At 34.8% G+C, this 20,136-nt stretch overlaps 1 protein-coding gene across 5 annotated transcripts in view; it reads right to left on the bottom strand.

Moving 5' to 3' along the window:
• Nucleotides 1–20,136, bottom strand: part of LOC119651414 (protein held out wings) — a 228,914-nt gene that overhangs the window by 17,751 nt on the left and 191,027 nt on the right. For all 5 annotated transcript variants that reach the window (XR_005249459.1, XR_005249460.1, XR_005249458.1 and 2 more), the window contains exons 4-6: nucleotides 7,097–7,237; nucleotides 3,217–3,316; nucleotides 2,148–2,453 (exon numbers count right to left, since the gene is read on the bottom strand). Coding sequence is in view for 1 of the 5 variants with exons in the window: in XM_038055008.1 (XP_037910936.1) it covers nucleotides 2,148–2,453; nucleotides 3,217–3,316; nucleotides 7,097–7,237 (547 nt within the window). In the remaining 4 variants the exon portion in view is untranslated. The remainder of the gene's footprint in view (nucleotides 1–2,147; nucleotides 2,454–3,216; nucleotides 3,317–7,096; nucleotides 7,238–20,136) is intronic.

Genomic DNA, 20,136 nt, shown 5'->3' with positions numbered 1-20,136 from the left:
AGGGTGCTCAAACTGCTTAGTTTTTCAGAATTATTGACCAGGTTAATAACGGAGTAATATTTTGTGATCATTCGAAGATATTAGTTTCGTGTTGATGCTTTTATTGCACTTTCAATATAGACTAACTACTGATTGGATTGTACTGTACTGGACAAGTTAATGCGATCAACAAAAATTGGTTTTGTTTCGTGATTTGGTATTAAGTTGTAAGTTGTGATTTAATAACAAAGAATCATATTTCACTGGAGTTTAATATGATTTATCACAGTCTTTCTTCTTCTTTGTTGAATTAGTGTTAGTTTTCGTAATTTCATCCAACAACTGGATTGTGTAGTTCTGTTCATTATATAGCTGCGTAGACATTTATAGTTTGTGTTTTTATCGACAAACAAAAAAAATAGCCCCTATTGAGAATATTAAAACACTATTTGAGAGAAACCTCAGTAAAGATTATTAGGAGATATGCGAAATTTGATTGTAGGAGAACAAGCATTGAACGGCTTTTAAAATATTTATCAAAATCAGTGCTGACACTGAGGAGCTGTTTGAAAACTCACGTATAGTAAGTAATCCAGAAATAATACAAGTCAGACAAAACTGCTATCGAAGAGATCTGCCATAATACTATCAATTATAATATAGTTGGGCATTCTATTCTTAGCTATACTTCCCGCTAAGTACTAATAGTACTTTTTCTGAATCATAGGTTCCGATCATCGCTATTTTAATTTTAAATTATACTATAACAAGACGACCATGAGAAATCATTGGTGTATTTATGTATAGAATAGAACAGGACACGAGACGCATACCGGGATACTCGACAGTGTCATTATATATATGCAATTGATTTGTGGTATATCTCACCGAGTCGGAAAGCACTAACGATAACAATTGCCCCCCTTGAATCATTTTTTTTCGTGTGTTTGAAGAAAATGTGTAAGATAGACACAGGGTCGCTCCAATAAAATATTCTTCTCGAAAATGCCATAATGAATACCGACACATGCCGTGCCTGAAAAGGTCCGCTATATATATGTACGTATAGCATGTGGAAAAGAGGAAGATGAATAATATGCAACATTTTGTTGGTTTGATGTATGCAGGTTGACAAACATACGTATTTCGCAAGATATTAATTATTCCCTAATTTTTTACTGTTCAAAATGATTTTTAAGAAATAATGACCAGAGCGAAGACTAAGTATTTTTCCTCAGCCATATCTATTCCGTGCCTTTATTGTATATGAGCGGTGACTTTATTTTCTCTTCTTGCTTATACCGTTTTTATACTGTTAAATTGTTAATAATAATAAGGAAAAATAATACCGTTCATTTTTAGCAAAGTTCAAAAATACTCCAAAAATCAAATATTGCATAACAAGTAGAACCGAAAATAACAAATATAGAAACTACAAAAACATGCAATAAAGCACAAAACTAATTAAAAAAAAAATAATTACCAACAATACTAAAATTATAACAGGTGCGAAGATATGTGTATAAATATGATTTTTTGATATTGATTGTGAATTTAATGCTAATGGCATCTAATCAAAATTTAACTTATTATCAAGTGAATCGTTACGAAATTCATCAAATAAAATCGAATTTATCGTTTTGAAAATCAACTAAACTTTATATCTAAAATCTATCAACAAAAATAAATTGTAAATATTTACATTTAAAATTGGAGAAATTTCATTTTTAACATTTTTCCGCAAGTACGAATAAACTACTTTCAATTATTTCCATCTCCGGAAAATAATATCCTATTTTTGGGGTTGTAATTTGGGTAAGATAGAAATTTCTACATAATTTTTGAGTTTTTAGTTTATAGATTATTTTTTGTTTATAATTGTATTCATATTAATTAAAGCTTATTCGAATTTTCCCTGAATCCAATTATTGGTTTTCTTTTGTAAATTTTGTGTTGATTAATTTTATATAAATTTAAATGTGAATTTTTTGAAAAGCCTTTCACCTAATTGGTTACTTATAAAGGTTTCAAGCTTGTTTTTATTATTGGTTTGTTCATTTTATTTTTAAAATTAGAATCGTGAGAAACTAAAAAAAGCTACTGTGTTGAATTAAGATAAAAATAAAGATCATTGAAATAATATTATATTTATCTAGCAAATAACCCACCGCTATGATCTGTGTATTCCGTAAGTAAAGGATTGCCAGCTGCCAATGCTGCATAATTTGCAGCATAGTCACCATACGGTGTTGCATATATCAGTCCTGGATGATCAATTGTTGGTGGTGCAGATCCTGATAGGATACTGGCGGCTGTGGTTGGTACAGACATTCGGGGTGATAAGATGAGTGGGGCTCCAAGTGGGGCGGTTGGGTTACGTAATTGTTGGGCAGCCAAACCTGACATGGTGGCTGGTGATAGTATACGGGATTCGGCGGCAACGGCAGCAACACGACGCCATTCCTCCTCGCAGGCTGGAAAGGATAAGATAGCCCTTTAAGTTTTTAACGGGAAGAAAAAGTGAAAATGCCACTATAAGAATGCTATTTCTATAAAACGGCAGAAAATAAACTAAAACAATTAACTTACACTGGTATACATCATTTATCGTTATGTTCTATGGATTTTGGCTATGAATATATATTTAAACCAACTCATATATTTTATTTTATTTTTGTAGTAGGGTCCAACGTTTCTGGTTTTAACGAACCAATTAATGAAATATTTAATCAAGAAAACGAACACAACACAGCTTTAAACATATTACCTTATTAGTTTAAGCTTTACCTAATAAATATTGAAAAACATATGGAATCGATTTTACAATCCAATATCGATTTCAAGGAGAACAAACAAAAATCGTTATACCAGGGATATGAAAATCATGTCCACATTCTAATGAATTGTATTGAAGCCAAGTTTACAACTTACAAAACTATCTAGAACATAATTCGGTATGTATATCAGTGCAATTAACAAAAACTGTTCAGTAACATTATCATTGTAACACATTTTGCAGATATAAAGTGTTATCGTATCGTTGCTACAGGGAAATCGGTTAGGTGCATCCTAACAGTAAGGTAAGCATGGGGTTAAAACACAAGTCTATCATCTATGCGACATGCTGTAAAATGTTATAATAATATTGAATTATAATTATTAATGTTACATAATATTCAAGTTGTAATTATATCATTGTTATTGAACTTTTGCAAACAATCTAGGAAAGATAAATACCTGCAGCTGCTGTTTTGGCGGTTGTATCTCTATATGTTCCATTGATGATGGCCAATTCCATAAGCTGTCGTTTCTTCAATTCGTCTTCACCTTCCGCCTGCTAATATTTTTAAAGAAAAAAAATTATTCAGTTTCGTAGAACTTGAGTTTGAAGTACGATGAATGCATGGTTTGTTAGTGGACTAAATGTAATTTTTCCATGAATGTGGTTTAAAGTTTAACGCCCGGAAAATGATCGTAGAAGAAAAATATTTTCTTATTTTTATATTTTTTTTTCTTTTTATCAGAATATGCTAGGAATATCATAATGAATATTGAAATTTTGAATGAAATAAATATAAAAGGCGGTCTCCCTGTGGCAGGCATTATGAGAATTTTGGAGGTACAAAGTATGTAAATATTTTCCAAATCACGTGGAGTAACTAGTGAATTCATAAGTAAGAAGTTGAAATTAACAAAGGTAGAACGAGAATTTAATTTCAAGAATAGAAAAATACTTTTACAGATATTTGATTACATTTAGGGAAAAAGAAAAAAGTATTCAAGGATTATCAGAGAAGGCTGGAAAGTTAGAACTACTGAACTACTTCTAAAGGACTTTGAAGTGATAACATAAAATAATAATTGTTCTTTTTAAGGTTTTGTGTAAAACAAAACCTTATTAAAATCGATTCAATGTCTGTCTGTCTGTCTGTCACACGCATTTTTCTCCAAAACGGCTAAACCGATTCGAACGAAATTTGGTGGACAGATGGGAACTATGAAATCCCACGCATACAGCGAGTGGCATAAATTTAGGTGGAGTTTAAAGGGGGGCTCCCCATACATGCAAAGGGGGGATTCAAAAATTTTGTTCACCGGATATAGTTGTGTAGGGTATCAAATGAAAGGTCTCGATTTGCACTTTCCGAAACTGGCATTAGTTTTGGCATAAATTGCAAAGTGCGTGAGTAAGGAGTCAAAATGTACGCACTTGAAGTGAGACAGGACTCATTTTCGGAAACTACCCAACCTAAAAATCCGAGAAAAATCAGGGTGGTGCGTCTAGATGAAATCTAGGCCTCAAAATATGTCCCATTCCGATATCTGCTCAAATAAACTTACTAATAGTATATTACTACCTTTTCGAAATTTACTAAAAAAAAACCCTTAAGTTCATCCTAGGACTTCCGAATTTCGTACCAGCATAGAGGACAATATTTCGTATATATGTGCTAAATTTCGTGGAAATCTAGCAATTAACGCCAAAGTTATAGCAGTTCAAACTTAGCAATTTCGCGCGAATTTACCGCTTCCAAAGCCATGCAAATCACATGCTGACGTCATAATTAATAATAATAATAAAAGTAGTAGTAAAGTAAAACACTTATGCGAAATCTAATCTTCGAGAGATGTCCCATTACGGTATCTGCTCAAATAAATTTACTAATAGTATATTATCAACTTTAAGAAATTGACTAAAAAACTCCCCTTAAGCTCATCCTAGGTGTACCAAATTTTGCACCGGCATAAAGGACAGTCTCGTGCATACACATGCCAAGCTCCATGAAAATCCAACTATTAGTGCCAAAGTTATAGAAGTTCAAACTTATCAATTTCGTGCTAATTAACAGCATCTTAAGCCGTACAAATAAGATGCTGACGTCATAATTAACGAGAATAATTGAAATTCGAGTGAAATATTAAAATTCCATTCAAGAAGAATCTAATTCTCCCTAGCCCTTTTTAAGGTTTTGTGTGAAACAAAACCTTATTAGAATCGAGACGGTGTCTGTCTGTCCGTCTGTCACACCCGATTTATTCGGAAACGACTAAACCGATTGTCACGAAAATTGGTGAGAGTATGTAATCTGGTGATCCCTTTACATGCAGTAAGTGGCGCCATCTTGTGTTAAGTTTAAGGGGGGGCTCCCCATACATGTGAATGGAGGGTGCAAATTTTTTTTTCACAGAATGTAGCCATGTAGGGTATCAAATGAAAGGTCTCAATTGGTATTTTTCGAATCTGGTTCAATATTTGATATTAGATGAAACATAGGGGAGTGAGGGTTCAAAATATGACCCACAAAAAGTGTAACAGGTCTCGTTCTCAGAACCTATCCAACCGAAAAATCTGAAAAAAATCACAGTGGTGCATCTCTACGAAATCTAGGCCTCAAAATATATCCGGTTCCGATATCTGCACAAATAAAGTTAATAATAGTATATTTCTACATTTTAGAAATTTACCCGGCACCCCCCCTTATGTTCACCCCAGAAGTACAAAATTGGGCATGCGTATAATGAAGAACTTAGTGCACAGTTTGGTCAAGTTTGAAGAAAATCCAACTATTATTAACAAAGTTATAGGGGGTGAAACTTTACAATTTTTTGTGAATTTCGTGCACTCTACAACCTGCATGACGTCATCATCACATATCAATTCGTCAATACCACAACGAAATGAGTTCTTATGAATTGGGTCGCAGAGAATTATTTTGTTTTAGTTTTTTAGTTATTTGTCAGCCAGACATGTGTGTATGTAGGTATATAATAGATGCGTGCTAATGAACTTTGCGGGTAGTGCCTAATTCAAATAGATATAAAAAGTAAATCGGAAATATGGGTACGATCAATTTATATACGTGCATATATGTGTACAGTATTCGGTAATAGGCAGTTTGTTTGTTTAGGGTGAGCGTGATATCTATGGCTGTAATATGTATGTCTCGTAGTTTGGAAAAATATGAAGGATTATGTTGGATTTGTAGCTATATACGGACAGACAAATGTGCGTTGAAGTTTCTCACATAAGATGAACACAAAACCTTTATACCCGAAGCGCGAGCTTCCGGTATTCCGACTTGTTTATATTTGATGTTGGTTAAATTGTTGGTATTTGCTAATAATATTAAACTCAGAGTGTGAAGCGTATGAGGTTAACCATTATCAACACAGGGCTTTCCATCAAATGATTTATTTAAATCGCTTTCTAGAAAATAGAGGGCAATGGAATTTTTAGCTATATTACACGGAGCTGTCGTGCACTCGTCGCTCCTCACAACTTTTTCTTTTTCTTCAGCCTTTAATTCACAAGGGGGGTCGGCTCGTGGTGATCGGTTTCGTCATTTTATTTTATCAAATGCCTGATCAGGATGTAATCACGAGACCTTTAAATCCCCATCCAGCGCATCAAGCCACCATTGTTTTGACCGAATTTTTGGTTGCTCGCCATTGCTTTCGATGTTCTGACCAATACTGGTTGTTGAATTCTCGTTAGCGTGAATTACGTGACCACACCAGCGAAAACGCCTCTCTTGTAGTTTTTCCACAATCGGTACAAACCCATATCGATTGCGGATATTCTCATTTCAGCCGTAATCAAAACGTGTCACGCCACCAGTGCAATGCAACAGCTTCGTCCCCATTACCGCAAGACGCCGTTCATTGTCCTTTATAGTTGGCCAACACTCAGAACTATAGAGAGCGGCAGGCGAACGACATTGCAGTAAATTTTAGATTTGGGACGTGCGCTGATACGTCGACCACAAAGAACACCAGTTGGAGAAGGCCACTTCATCCAGGATGCATTAATGCGTGAAACAATTTCATTACGCAGTTCTCCATTGGCTGATAGCATTGACTCGAGATATTTAAATCGCTGAGTTCTGGCAATGGCAGTAACCTGCCCTTGGAGATATTTAAATCGCTCAGTTCTGGCAATGGTGAACTGAGCGATTTCAATATCTCGGGTCAATGCTATAAGCCAATGGAGAACTACGTTATGCTCCTCACATAGGGAAACACAAAACCTTTTATACCTGAAGCGTCAAGCTTCCGGTTTCCCGACTTGTTTTTAGATGTTTTCAAAATCTTTATAATTGTAAAAATTTATACTTACTGGTACTAATAACTTTTGTACTTCTTCAACAGCTCTGGCTAATTTGACTCTGGCACGATTTTCTGTATCTTCAACTGTGATTAAAACATGCAGTTCATCTGACAAATGCTCCCAATTTGGTTTTCCACGGTTTGCATCTTCCTGTAAATTAAGAATAAGAAAATATGTTAGCAAAAATAAATCACTTACTAAAATATCTAAATTTGAGTCTAAATAAGGATAACTTTATAAATAGGGTTCAACTATTTCCCATTTGCAAACTTTAAGAAACGGCTCACTGGAGAATAATCGGACACTAACGATGAAATTGTCACCCAAATATTTGAAAGAAATAAACAAATTTAAATCAAATATAAAAGCTCAAAGGGGATGATGTTCAGAAATAGGAACTTTCTTCGACCAAAAAATCCGTTTTCCTTTGAAAACATTGCATATTTATTGGCCCACTCTCGTAAATATATATTGTTGCCGGAATGGTTTAGTGCAGCCATTTATATTTACTACAATTATTTTAACCGCACTCTACGTCTTCATTTTGGTACTGTTTGACAGCAACTAGCAAACGTTAGTGCCTTATAGTTTTGACGCGTCTCTAAGACGGAACGTAAAAAGTAAGTAATCAATTTATCAATTTATCAGTGTACCTCAGACGTTTTTAACAGCATACAATATATATAATTCAAGGACCACGCTACGTAGTAAGCATTTGAAAAAAGAAAAACCTGAGCTATGATTTTCGCGAAGTTCAGTTCATTGTCTACATACAACCGTCATCACTTTGCTAAAGGATTAAAGTTCCTCTGGCATTACGGACCTCAAGCAATATATACAGTTATAATTAAATCGAGGAATCAAAATCCACTGTTTAGCGAGTTATATGTGGGTATCCTAACATGGTGAGACATACATGTTGCCAAAATATAATCAAGGTTGAATCAAGGATTTTTTATTTCCTCCAAATAGACTCGATTTGAGAACATTTGGAACATTTTTTCCAATAAATAACGAATCCACTCATTTTTTATAGGGCTATTTCAGGGTCATTTTTAGTTCTCCGACTATACATAGTTAATTAGTTTAGTTTACTGGGCGGGAGCAATCAGCCCCCCCCCCCCCCCCCATAAATCGCCTATTCAATGGCTTCCCGCCTACGGTATTCGCAGGCTTTAGCGAATCTGATAACATTCTCCAGAGGCAAAGAGTGTGCAGATTCTTCATTGAAGAAAACCTTGCCAAAGTGTTTTCGTCTGAGATCTGAGGATACCGAGTAGCTGCATAAAAAATGCAGGGCCGCCTCCTCCTCCTCCTCACATTGGCTGCACATAGCCGGAACCACTACCCCAATCTTTTCCATATGGTAGTTTAAGGAGCAGTGTCCGGTTAAAAGCCCTACTAGGGTTTCCATGTCCCACTTCTTAAGAAGCAACAAAAATGCCGCTCTAGTGGTCCTAGGCTCTTTCAACCTTTAGAGTAGACTTGACAGTAGATGGTCGGAATCCAAGAGCTGGTTCTGGGCCCACCTTTGTGGATCCAGACCCTCGGCGAGCCAGGTCGGGCCAGTTCTATAATCGGATTCTGCGAGAACACACCTGCGCCCGATCCACCCTCCATGACTGACCCGTCGGTGAAGATTATTAGGTCTGTAATCTGAAAAGACTCATGGCCATTTGTCGACCATTCTTCTCTTTCGGTGATTACGACAGTGTATGTCTTTTCAAAGACGAATCTGAAATCCATATAATCGGTAGGCATCAGAGCTACCGAATGTTTTTCAAGGAATTTCCAGATAGACGCATGACCATGTGATTGGCCGCCTTTCCACGCCCCACATACATACTCACAACTGTACATGTGTACAACAATCCCTCAAAATTGAGTCAAATTGGTTAAATAGATCGTTCATAATCATGCCAACCAATCTGAAAAATATAGTTTCGTGAAAAACACGTTTTGAAAAGTCTGTGCTATCCGTGCGCTATCAAAATATGCGTTACACACACATTTGCTGAGCTCGCAGACGTTTACCATATTTTGTATGTTATTTCTTTAAGAAAGAAATATAAGAAAAAAGTGTTTTTAGAAAATTCATTTTTTTGGAAAAAAGAAAAAACCGTTAAATACTTTTAGAGCCATGTTGCATCGGAATAAATGTAGATTTTTGTAAGACAAGAATCATGCTTGACATATAAATTCATATAAATATATACATATTAGAACTGAGTAGCTTTGTACTGATGAAGTAGCTTTGTACTGACGAAGGGGGTAAGTTGCTCCCGAAAGATATATTTACATTGAAAAATAAAAATTGTAGTTTGGAAGAAGCTACTGGTCTATCAAGGGTAGTAAAATATAGAAGTAAGTTGCTCCCCATTTGGTCCGGTTCGACATCAAATGGATGCGGACTTCGGACCAATCAATCCTCCAACAAAAAGTCTAGCTCCGGCCTTTACGCTAGTTACAATTCGCAGTTATGTTGTGTTTTGCGAATGTATAAAAGAAGAGGGTTAACATATGAGAACCGCGTCGGTCACGCTACTCTCAGAGCAGAAGTAAGGCAGCGTCTGATGAGTTTCCTCTGCTCTGGACGAAATCGTTAGCCGCCTTAATCCGGATATTTTAAGACTTTTCAATATAAAACCTTTTCCAACTAACGACCAAGGCAGAGAAGAGAATTTATACATTAATCTAAATTTGAACATCTAAATTTTTATCATCATGCAACTGGGTCTTATTCAATATTCTGCTGCTGTTGAATGTTCAATCGCAAGTGTTACAAGGGTACCGAAAATTACCTGAAGAGTCTTCTAATTAAGTACTTCTACCCCACAATTATATTTGAGTAGGCAGAAATAATTTTGAACATTAAAAATCACAGAGGAAAACCTAGAAGAAAAATAACTTAACTGAAATAATCTTGTGTCCCAATTTTGTTTACCCCATTTGCCTTGTACAGTATTTATTTTTCTCCAGATCTCGTAAAGACAAAAGCTAATCAATTTAATTACTTCCTCGGAGTGAACAAACATAAAATTTTGCATGATTGTGTGTTAGTTTTATTTCCATGTACCTTTTCAGACAAAATGAACATGGACAAATGGTCAACGACAAAGCGAAAATTGCATCATTTACATTTTGGGCGCAGTTTAATTTGATTCACACAAAAACAAAGCAAATGGTGTATCTCGTTTCCAGGTCGTCTCATATGTATAAGGCATTAATTTTGATTTAATGGGCGGATGGTTGCAAAATATCATTCAATGCAATTTACCTTGAAGGTGCAATGCAAAAGATATTTTTTTTTATAAAGGCGAATTGGATTTTAATTTGGCCAATGGAAATTGTTTTAACAATGCATAGTTTCTACAGAAATTGGGTTAGTTTTTCTAAGTTGAGTATGGGAGGATGTAACAATTTACTGGTTGAGAACGAAGCTGAGTTAAGGTGGACAATTGAAATGTTAATCTAATTAATATTGAAAACTTTCTTGCAAAATTTAGTTATTTCGTAGACTAAGACTTTGTACATCTGCCACGTTTTTTAAATAAGTCGGAATTCCGAAAGCTGGCGTGGATAAAAGTATACATATGTACATATAAAGTACCTATATTGAATTCCGCTTGTTCAATGCACAAATATATCTGTCTGAATTAGGCACTACCCTAAAGCTTCATTAACATATACATATAAATACTTAAATAATTATGTCTGGAGTAATTGACGTTGATATATAAATGATTAAAAGACTAAAACGAAATGTTTCCCTGCGACCTTCCATTCATGTAAGTTTGCATTGTTGCGGAATTGACGAATTGATATGTTATGATGACGTCATACACGTTTTACGAAATTCACACAAAAGGTAAAAGTTTCACCTTCTATAATTTTGTTAATAATATTTGGATTCCCTTCAAACTTTCCAAAGTTATGCCTTATGCAAGTGCCAAATTCTTAAGGGGGGCTTCCGGCTAAATTTAAGTATGCTAATATACTATCAATTACTTTATGTACAGATATCAGAACGTGATGTATTTTGAGGCCTAGATTTCGTTTAGATATACCACTTTGATTTTTTTCGGATTTTTCATTTGGAAAGGGGCTGAGAGCGAGACCGGTTTCCCTTTTTGAGGGATAAATTTTGAGCCCTCACTCCCCTACATTTCACCCATTATCAAATATGGGACTAGTTTTGAAAAGTACTAACCTTAAAAAATACAAAACCATACAAACAAAAAATGCATACTTTCTTATTTTGCTACACTGTGACATAGTTAAAGCCCTGATTCACGAGAACTGCAACTTTATTAAAAATAAATTGTATTTCTCGAATAGATTTAAACAAGGTTTTTGCACCGTTCTCCAGAATTAACTTGAGCAAATGTTGAAACACTTTGTACTTTAGGAGCTATATTTTCCAGAAAAAGAATCTCCCTAAGAAGAAATGTAACCACCATCAACTACATGCAGGGTCGTAGAGAGATATCCTGGCCCAGGGTCAAAAAATAAGGAGGCCTCCTTTATTACGTCCTCAGCTATCAGCTATTTCGTTTTGCATCTCTATTGCGACATTGGAAAAAATGTGCTATTTCAAATGAACCCTTATCTACCGCCTTTTCGGTAAACATTGAGTCGCGTTTAGCTCTGTATAAAGCTGTCTCTCAGCGAGTAACTGATTTAATCACACTTCTACAAAAGTTTGCTGGACCATCGTTTTCGCTGGTCAATTTTTTAGCTTTGCAGAATTACTATAGCCTCCCTCTCCAGCTGGAGTAAGAATTACTTGGTAGATGTTCTGGAAATAATCCTTATGCCATGTTAGCCCAGCATCACCATCATCATTACTCATCGTTTTTCAACGGGGCATATCTAACAATGAAATGCGCTTCTACGCATTTTTTTGGTCACTACCACTCACGGATGTCGAAGAGCAGTCTGTTTAAGCATATCCTTAAAATGCAATCCGGCATCAAACATTATTGCAACAATTCTTTTAGGGTTCACTTCGGAATTGGTTTGAGAATGCAAATCCTCAGCAATTCTACAAAAATTGAAGTCGAATTAGTTTAATTCTTCCGGTTCTGTTAAAATCTATCTCGGTTCTGAGCACTTGGGGTCGATAGAAATATGGTTATTATGCAAACTCTCCTCCTCCGCATGTCATGGATTTGAGGTTACGTCTCAATCCTCGATTATCTGTCCATATCACCACAACTTCTGAATTGAACGGATAAACCAATCAGCTTTTACGTGCCTTCGCGAAGTATTCATGTTTGAATAAAACTGTTACGAAAAATGCGTGCATAATGTGAATAGGGCCATATCAAATTTCGTTAGTCTTCTGTATTCCGATCGCTGAGAAAACTCTGGGTCCTGACAGAATTCCGGTTTCCTCCCCTCTCTGGGATTTTCTCAAAATGATTTCGAAGAAGTATATCGTATACTCAAACGCTGCATATTTGATGCTAGAAATTTATTGTCGCCGCAGCAGCCTACTGCCAAATTAGGCCTAACGTATATATGTCAGTCTCTAATCACATGAAAGACATTGGAAAAAAAAGGATAAATGGACAACGATGAAGCTTCACGGTACTTTCAGAAGCTAAGCTGAGTTGTATCATAAAAAGTACATGGTTGGTAGTCGGCGGCCAATCTAAGCATAAATCAACGCTTTAGCAATGGAAAGTTAAAAAAGCTAGAACGACTCCTAAAACCGGAAAAACAAGTAGTAGTTCATCCCAGAATAGTAATGGGAAAAGCTCAAATAGAAGTTTTACATCAAAAGAGTAGATACAGGAAATTGAAGAGCATTGCACGAGTAAATGAGTGATATTTGCTTACATTTAGTCCAAACTCAATCGCAGGACCCCAGTTTACCAGTCTCTGGGTTAGCTTGGAGGAAGATACTCCATTAGAGACAGAACAGAAGTAAAGAGTTTATAGTTATCAGCGCACAATATGCAAAGGTATATGAGGGGGATGTACAGCAAAGGAAGGCGAAGAGATGTTATGGAGGCAGGCCACGTATTAACTGAAGATGAAGGAAGCGAATTCCGTTTATTGAATCAAAGGCCTTAGAAACAAGTTAAAATAACAGGTTTAAAGGTTTTGTATTCATCTTGTGTGAGAAATTTACTCTGCACGTTTTTCCATTCGTACATAGCTAAAAATTTACAGTATTCCTTGATATATACCAATTCGGCCTTCATATGAATTTACTTCATATGATTGTGGTAAATTCATGTGAAATACAAAATTTTTACCTTCTAAAACTTTCTTGGCAATAGTTGCATTGCCTTTAAACTTTCCAAAATTATGTACTACATTATTACTAATGTTGGCACCAAATTCTGTCTCTCTGTGATGGGTTATGATTAAAACAAACCAAGATTTACTTTATAATATTCGATTTATTATGAGGAACAAATGTGCGACTACACTACTCTTGATATGATAGCCAAGTAGAAAGTTACAACAACAGTAGTAGTAGTAGTAGTTAAAAGTGACATTTAGAACTGCTTGATTTACAGTGAAGGGTTACATTATTTCCAACACTGTAGAATGACTTTAAGGTTTTCGGGTAAATTTCTAAATTATAGTAATATGCTATAATTAATTTTTCTTTTTTTTAAACAGGCGTTTGAATGGGATGTATTTTGAGGCCTAGATCTTATATAGGTACACCATGAGTTCGGAGAACGAGACTGTTATACTTTTCGATATTCTACCTTTTGAGCCCTCACTCGCCTGTGTTTCACCCAATATCAGATATAACCGCTTCCGAATGAATCGGGTGTGACACACAGACAGGCATTGGATCGATTCTTATAAGGTTTTTGTTTCTCAGAGCAGACCGACATTCTATAAAACGATTTTACACTTTAGCTATAAGATCGGAAAAATCTACAGCCAACCAATCGCTGACATATTTTGCCTAGAAAAGGATTTCCATTGGGACCCTTGTTGAAGTTTAGAACTCCACATTGACGTAAAGATTTTCAATCACGAATTAAACTAAGGAAGGGGTAAAGGGGGAATTACAACTACCAAATAAATTAAGCAATAACCATCAATAAAGCTAGCGAATTTAATTAAAGTTGAAGAAGATTAAGCAGAACTGTGAACACTATACTATAAAAACTGGGAAATTCTGCGCTTCAAAGCGATTTTGAATGCTCTACGCAGGAGGGAAATCCCGGAAACAGCGACATATTATAGTACAGAATGACGCGTACTTCACCGAAGTAAAATCTCAGGGGAATTTGAAGTAGAGTTTAGTTTGTCAGGGTTGCATCTTATCATCAATAACTTTTCTGCTCGTTACCAGTGACATTGTTCATCCTGTCTGATGCTGATGACATCTGGTTGAACTATCTCCGAGTCGTGAACCTTGGTCAAAAGGTTCTGAACATGGAGAGTAGGACTGAAAATAAACAACAACAAAACCAAGGTTTTCAGTCTGAGTAGTCATCGCCCTCTTCCTATGTACATTAATGCGGAGATCATTTTGGCGCGCCACTTCTGCGGACGGCGGCATCGATTTCGACGTCTCTCTGTGCTATATGGGAGTGGTAAACGGAAAGTAACCTCCACTGTTATTCAAAATCATGTCTGTTCCGTGTCAAAGTCAGAGGGAATCGACAGCGATGGTGCATAGGTGTGGTTGGTAAGCGGTTCCTCAGATAGGGGTTTGCAAAAACCATATGAAAAGATTGACCAGACATTCTTTTCGTGGCATGGTTACAAAGATGTTATTGATCGATGACCGGAAGTCAGGAAATTTTCCTTCCTACATGTTTCGGACGAAGCTTATTTTACATCTCAATAGCTAATCCGATTAGGAGGTATTTAGAAGAGGAAGACACTTAAGAAAGAAACAAGATAGATAGTATGATATACAAATAGTCAAGGGTTGATTGTAGGTCAAAGAAGTAAGGCTACAAACCTCCAAAATCATCTTAAGCAAAGAGGTGTATATTTGACGACGTCAATTTACACGGGGTTTACCAGTTATAATAATTTGATGGTAGAAAATCGACGAGTACAGTATCGCCCAAGCAAGCAAGCAGCGAGCAATCGAAAGGAGGTTAACTTCTGAAGAAAAAAACCTTGGCCGACAAGGAATAACATTCACAAGGAATGACGAGTTAGAATTGAAAAAAATAACCATCTATGAACATAATTAAATTTTAATAAGAAAAAAAAACTTTTTCGGAATCTACTGAATCGATTTTTATAAACCGAAAGAAATAACTTTTCTTATATAGAGAAATCCCCCCCAAATAGCCGTTTTTGATTTTTTCACGAAAATTCAAATAAAACTACAATAATATAAGACAAATCGGGAAACCGGAAGCTGGATGCTTCAGGTATGAAAGGTTTTGTGCCTTCTTATGTGGGAAGCCTTGAGTGCATGACAATCCCGCTTGCACATAAAATTTAAAAATTCAATTGTGCACTATTTCCCAAGAGCCATTAGCGCTAATAATTTGATCTGGGAAGTACTGTATCGATAAAAGTCAACTTCATACACTTCACACTAGGAGATCAGGATTATTAGAAAGTGTGAAGAAGTTCACCTAAAGCAGATTCAGAATCTAAACGTTTCAGGTAGGAAAGGTTTTGTGTATATACGCATATTTAAGTGGGCATTTGTACCTAGCTCGTAATGTTTACGCATGTAGTTTGTCAAACTATTTACTTTAATATGATACTACCAGTCTCAGAATGTGAAAAATTTGTATAAAAGTGATAAATTTGGCCTATTATAAGTATGTTAGTAATAGTCCGATTTCCGCCAAATTTGGTAGAATCATGCTCTATATTAGTGCAAGTTGAAATTTCTAGAAAATATACTTATATGTAATAAATACGGTAATATGGAGAGTATATTGAGGCCTAGATAGGGCTGGGGAAAATTAGCTTCTTCTTATATGGGAATTTCACTCGTTATTCGATTATTCCCGACATTACAATCCCCAACATTTTATTTGCATGGCTTGAGAGGCAGTAAGTTTGCGCGAAATTCATAAGTTTGAACTGCTATAACTTCGATACTAATAGCCGGATGTTCACGGAATTTGGCAGTATTATCCACATTACTCCTAGAATGAACTTGAATTATTAACTTCATTTAAACAGATATCGTAATGGGACATATTTTGATGCCTAGATTTCATATAAGCCCATCGCCATGATTTTTCTTAGTTTTTTGGGTTGGGTATTTTCCATTATTTTATACATTTGTATTTCTTGTCCGAACCGCGATAAGGTAAAATATTTTTTTTCTTTTTAGCTTAAGTACTGAGGAAGAGAGTAAGTAGCTCTCGAAATACGTTTTTACTAGCTATTAAAATATATTGTAGTAGGAGAAAGCTACCTAGTCTTATTTTTATTAATAATTTCTTATTTTTATTATGGATTTTAAATGAAAAATTGACCCGATTTTTGAAAATTTTACAACTCCGTCATTTTAAAGTTTAGTAAGGTAAAATTATAATCGTGGTTCGGACGATAGAGGCAAATATATATGGAATATAATAAGAAAACGTTTAAATTTTTGATTCGGGATTACTACCAGCCAGACATTTTTACCAGACCAGAAAGATTTCGTTTTTTGCAACAAAAAAAAAACAAAAAATCTAAAAAGGGATTAGAATATCGACCGTTACAGAGGAAAACTCCCATAATGCATTCCGTCACAACAGGAAGCCCTATAGGCCATCTGACCTGAAGGGTAGCACCTTATCCCCGATCGGTTAGTAGTGTAGTGTGAAAAATGGCTTCTTGAGCCCATCACCTAATAAGGGCAATCTGAAAAGGCCGATATTTGATATACTCTTGCAGACTGATTTGTCAATAAATTCGAAAAATATAAGTTGAAAATTGCTTCTCCTCAAGTCATCGAAACAACAAAATTACATATCTTATTCTGTTTTTAGAAGCCGAAACGAGTTGGCCGTAAACCTTCAAAATTTAACATGCCACGAAATAGTCTAAGAAAATAAAACAAGACAACAACATTCTACACATCTACTTTGTTACAAAAAAAAATATTTCGTATGAAGATGCGAAGATAAATACAAATATGAAGATCACAGGTAATTCACATTACCAACATCTGGCTGGCGTTCCGTCAAAAACTGTAATTTGACAGTATGGAACATTTTCAACAAGGCCTTGTTACTTTCGATGCAACTGGATTTGGTTTGATGGTAAAACTTTTTAAACGAGGTGAATAAATCACGCCCAGGAAATAAAAATACATACTCCATATCTTTTTTTTTATAAATTTGAAAAGGAAAAGTGCTCAATAACATTCTCAAAAGTAGCAGATATGTCCTCTACACGTTTCCGGTATCCAAATTATTTCAAAATCCAATTGAAATTCTTGAAACATTCAAAAATGCACTACAATCTTCCTTGACTCTGCATTTAATTCTCTTTAAACAGAAACAGTCAAAGATAAAGTTGAAGAACCTCTTGACAAGCTATTCTATTTTTACATTCTTTTATTCCCCGGTTTCACATATTGAAGCTAACATCAAAAAGAAACAAGAAGTAGGAAAAATATTTATAATCTTCTATTTTACTCTCATCTTGAGAAATGGAAAGCATTTTCTCGACAGCAACATGGGAGCAATAGAAAGAAAAATAAATCAACAGCCAAATCGAAAATAAGAGGCGTACGTTCTGTTTGGTATCTTCTATCAGCCTAAAAATTACCTTGGCCTTAGAATTGGATGCGTGACAAGAAGATAAGATTCGAGAAAATCTCTTACGTGTTTTTTTATTTTTTTTTTAGCTGATGCGGGGGAGGCGATAGTGATTCTAATATTTTTTTCTTGCTTGTATCAAAAGAATTAATCCTAAACTTTATGGCTTTTATTTCGGTAGGAAGTACTCAGAGATATCTCGTTTCTTAATTTGGATTTGAAACCGTTAGGAATAGTTGGAAGAACTTAAAATTTGGAAAAGTTAAAAGAAATAGTTTGATATTTCTATTCTGACATCATGTGAATTGTATTATTCTCTTCGCTATGGAAAACATTGCTTATAATCATGCGGAGCGCGATAGGTATATATATTTGACAAAAAGAAGAAATATTGGAAATATAATATTCTGGTTTTAATTATTTTTTTTTAATTTCATCAGCAAACGCAGACTTGCAATATGGAAATTTTTTTAATACTTTTTTTCAAAATTGGAATCAGTTTGACATTTAACTGCAAATATATTCTGAAAGCATCAAAATGAAAAGGAAACCGATTAAATACCGGTGTTTTCTTGCTTGTAAATATTTGTGCTACCGAAATGCATATGCCAGAGGCAATTTAATTTAATGGCTGAACGTCTAATTATATAATTAACTGCTATTCAAATACCAATTCGCTGGGAAAAAATCAATATCCGAATGCAAATCATAAAACTGTGCGAATTAGAGAGGCGACTTCATATTCGAACGATAACATCATCTTAACAACTGGAATATAAATCATTTTTCTAATCATTATAGCAAAACGTCGAAGTCCACATTCAAACCTCAAAAACTTTATGAATGGAAAGGCACTTCTACACCACACATAAAATCATCCAAACCAAGTGAAATAGATAGCGATCTTGTCACAACTAGGTTTACTTCTCCTAAATACAATGTTTATGATAAAGCATCTGAATTGTGGTTATCCAATATCCAGTTTGATGCTACATAAAAACGGATAATTCACGATCACTAGGGGACTGTGAAAATATCGCACATATTTTCGTACACAAGCGGTAGATTAAGTTTGTGGGAATCCTTGACCAAAGCAGAATATTATTGCTATCCATAACCATCTTATCTATCCACCAGCGTCTATGCAAATACCAAAAGAAGACACACCAATAAACGACTAAATTCATTGGAGAGGCTGAAAATATAAATAAAAGCTAGTTCTGACGTTGTTTTAACTATTGAGCGCAACATTAATTTTTTCATTTTACCAGAAATTATATTGGACTTTGTTTGTAAACATTTAACTCCACCGTTAGGAGTCAATAGCTTCTTATAATTAATGCAATTTATTCGATAATGAAACCATTTAGTTCATGACAGGAAGGTTAAGATGATGATCTCAGAGTATTTTATGGGTTAATTTGCTGTGATTAAATAAAATAGCAAAAAGATATAATGAATGGTGCATAGTTTGGAGGGAAATAATCCAAGAAAGAAAAGACTCTGCAGACTGCTGTGACGCAAATGTTTCATAAAAGTAAAATAATTGTTCAATTTACGTAATATATAGTTTTTTATGAATATTTAAGCATTCATTAGAATATAAAAAAGTAATTGATTCATATTTATCAGTTTTCAGGACCTGAAGCACTCATATTGTTAAGCCAATTCAAATAGCATGTTTTGGACTCATTATTCAACTCCTAACTGTTTCTTTGAATAAAATTATGTCTTTTTTGAAATCATATAATTGGAATAACAATTCTTAAAAATATGAGCATTTTATTGAGATTGAAGAGAATTTCAATTTCTCATCTTTCATATCTTGAAATGAAAATTTACGATCTATTAACTCAATAAATTGAGCTAATAAATTTGATATTTAAGAAACCGGTTCACGTCGATTTCTTATATTTAAAAGACATGAAAAAATTGTTATATCAAAACGGATTTCCTGAGACATTCAGTAGCGTCTCTACTACTCTCACGGAGCATGTTTGTTGATATGCAATGAATGGAAAGTTAAAATATGCATGTGTTTTGGAGATGTCAAACACGTTTTTAAATGAGATTGTTAGTTTCGAATCTGTAGATTGCAATCTTTTCGATGTTCCTTCCAAATATAAGAAAAAAATGTTATGATTTCATACGAAAAATATTACTTCACAATGAATATGAATATAGGCCAACTAATTAAGATGCTGTGACTTCTGCATAGGTACGTCATATTTATTTGTGGATTGCATTCGTGACTTTGAAGTTGGTTATATCGGAAAAGAGGAATATTAGTCATTCAATGGTTTTAAAGAACAAAAAGCTACTTTCGTCAAG

The sequence above is a fragment of the Hermetia illucens genome, chromosome 3, assembly GCF_905115235.1.
Source record: "Hermetia illucens chromosome 3, iHerIll2.2.curated.20191125, whole genome shotgun sequence".
Classification (NCBI taxonomy): Eukaryota; Metazoa; Arthropoda; class Insecta; order Diptera; family Stratiomyidae; genus Hermetia; species Hermetia illucens.
The sequence above is the reverse complement of the archived record's forward strand: the minus strand, read 5'-3'. Positions and strand labels throughout refer to the sequence as shown.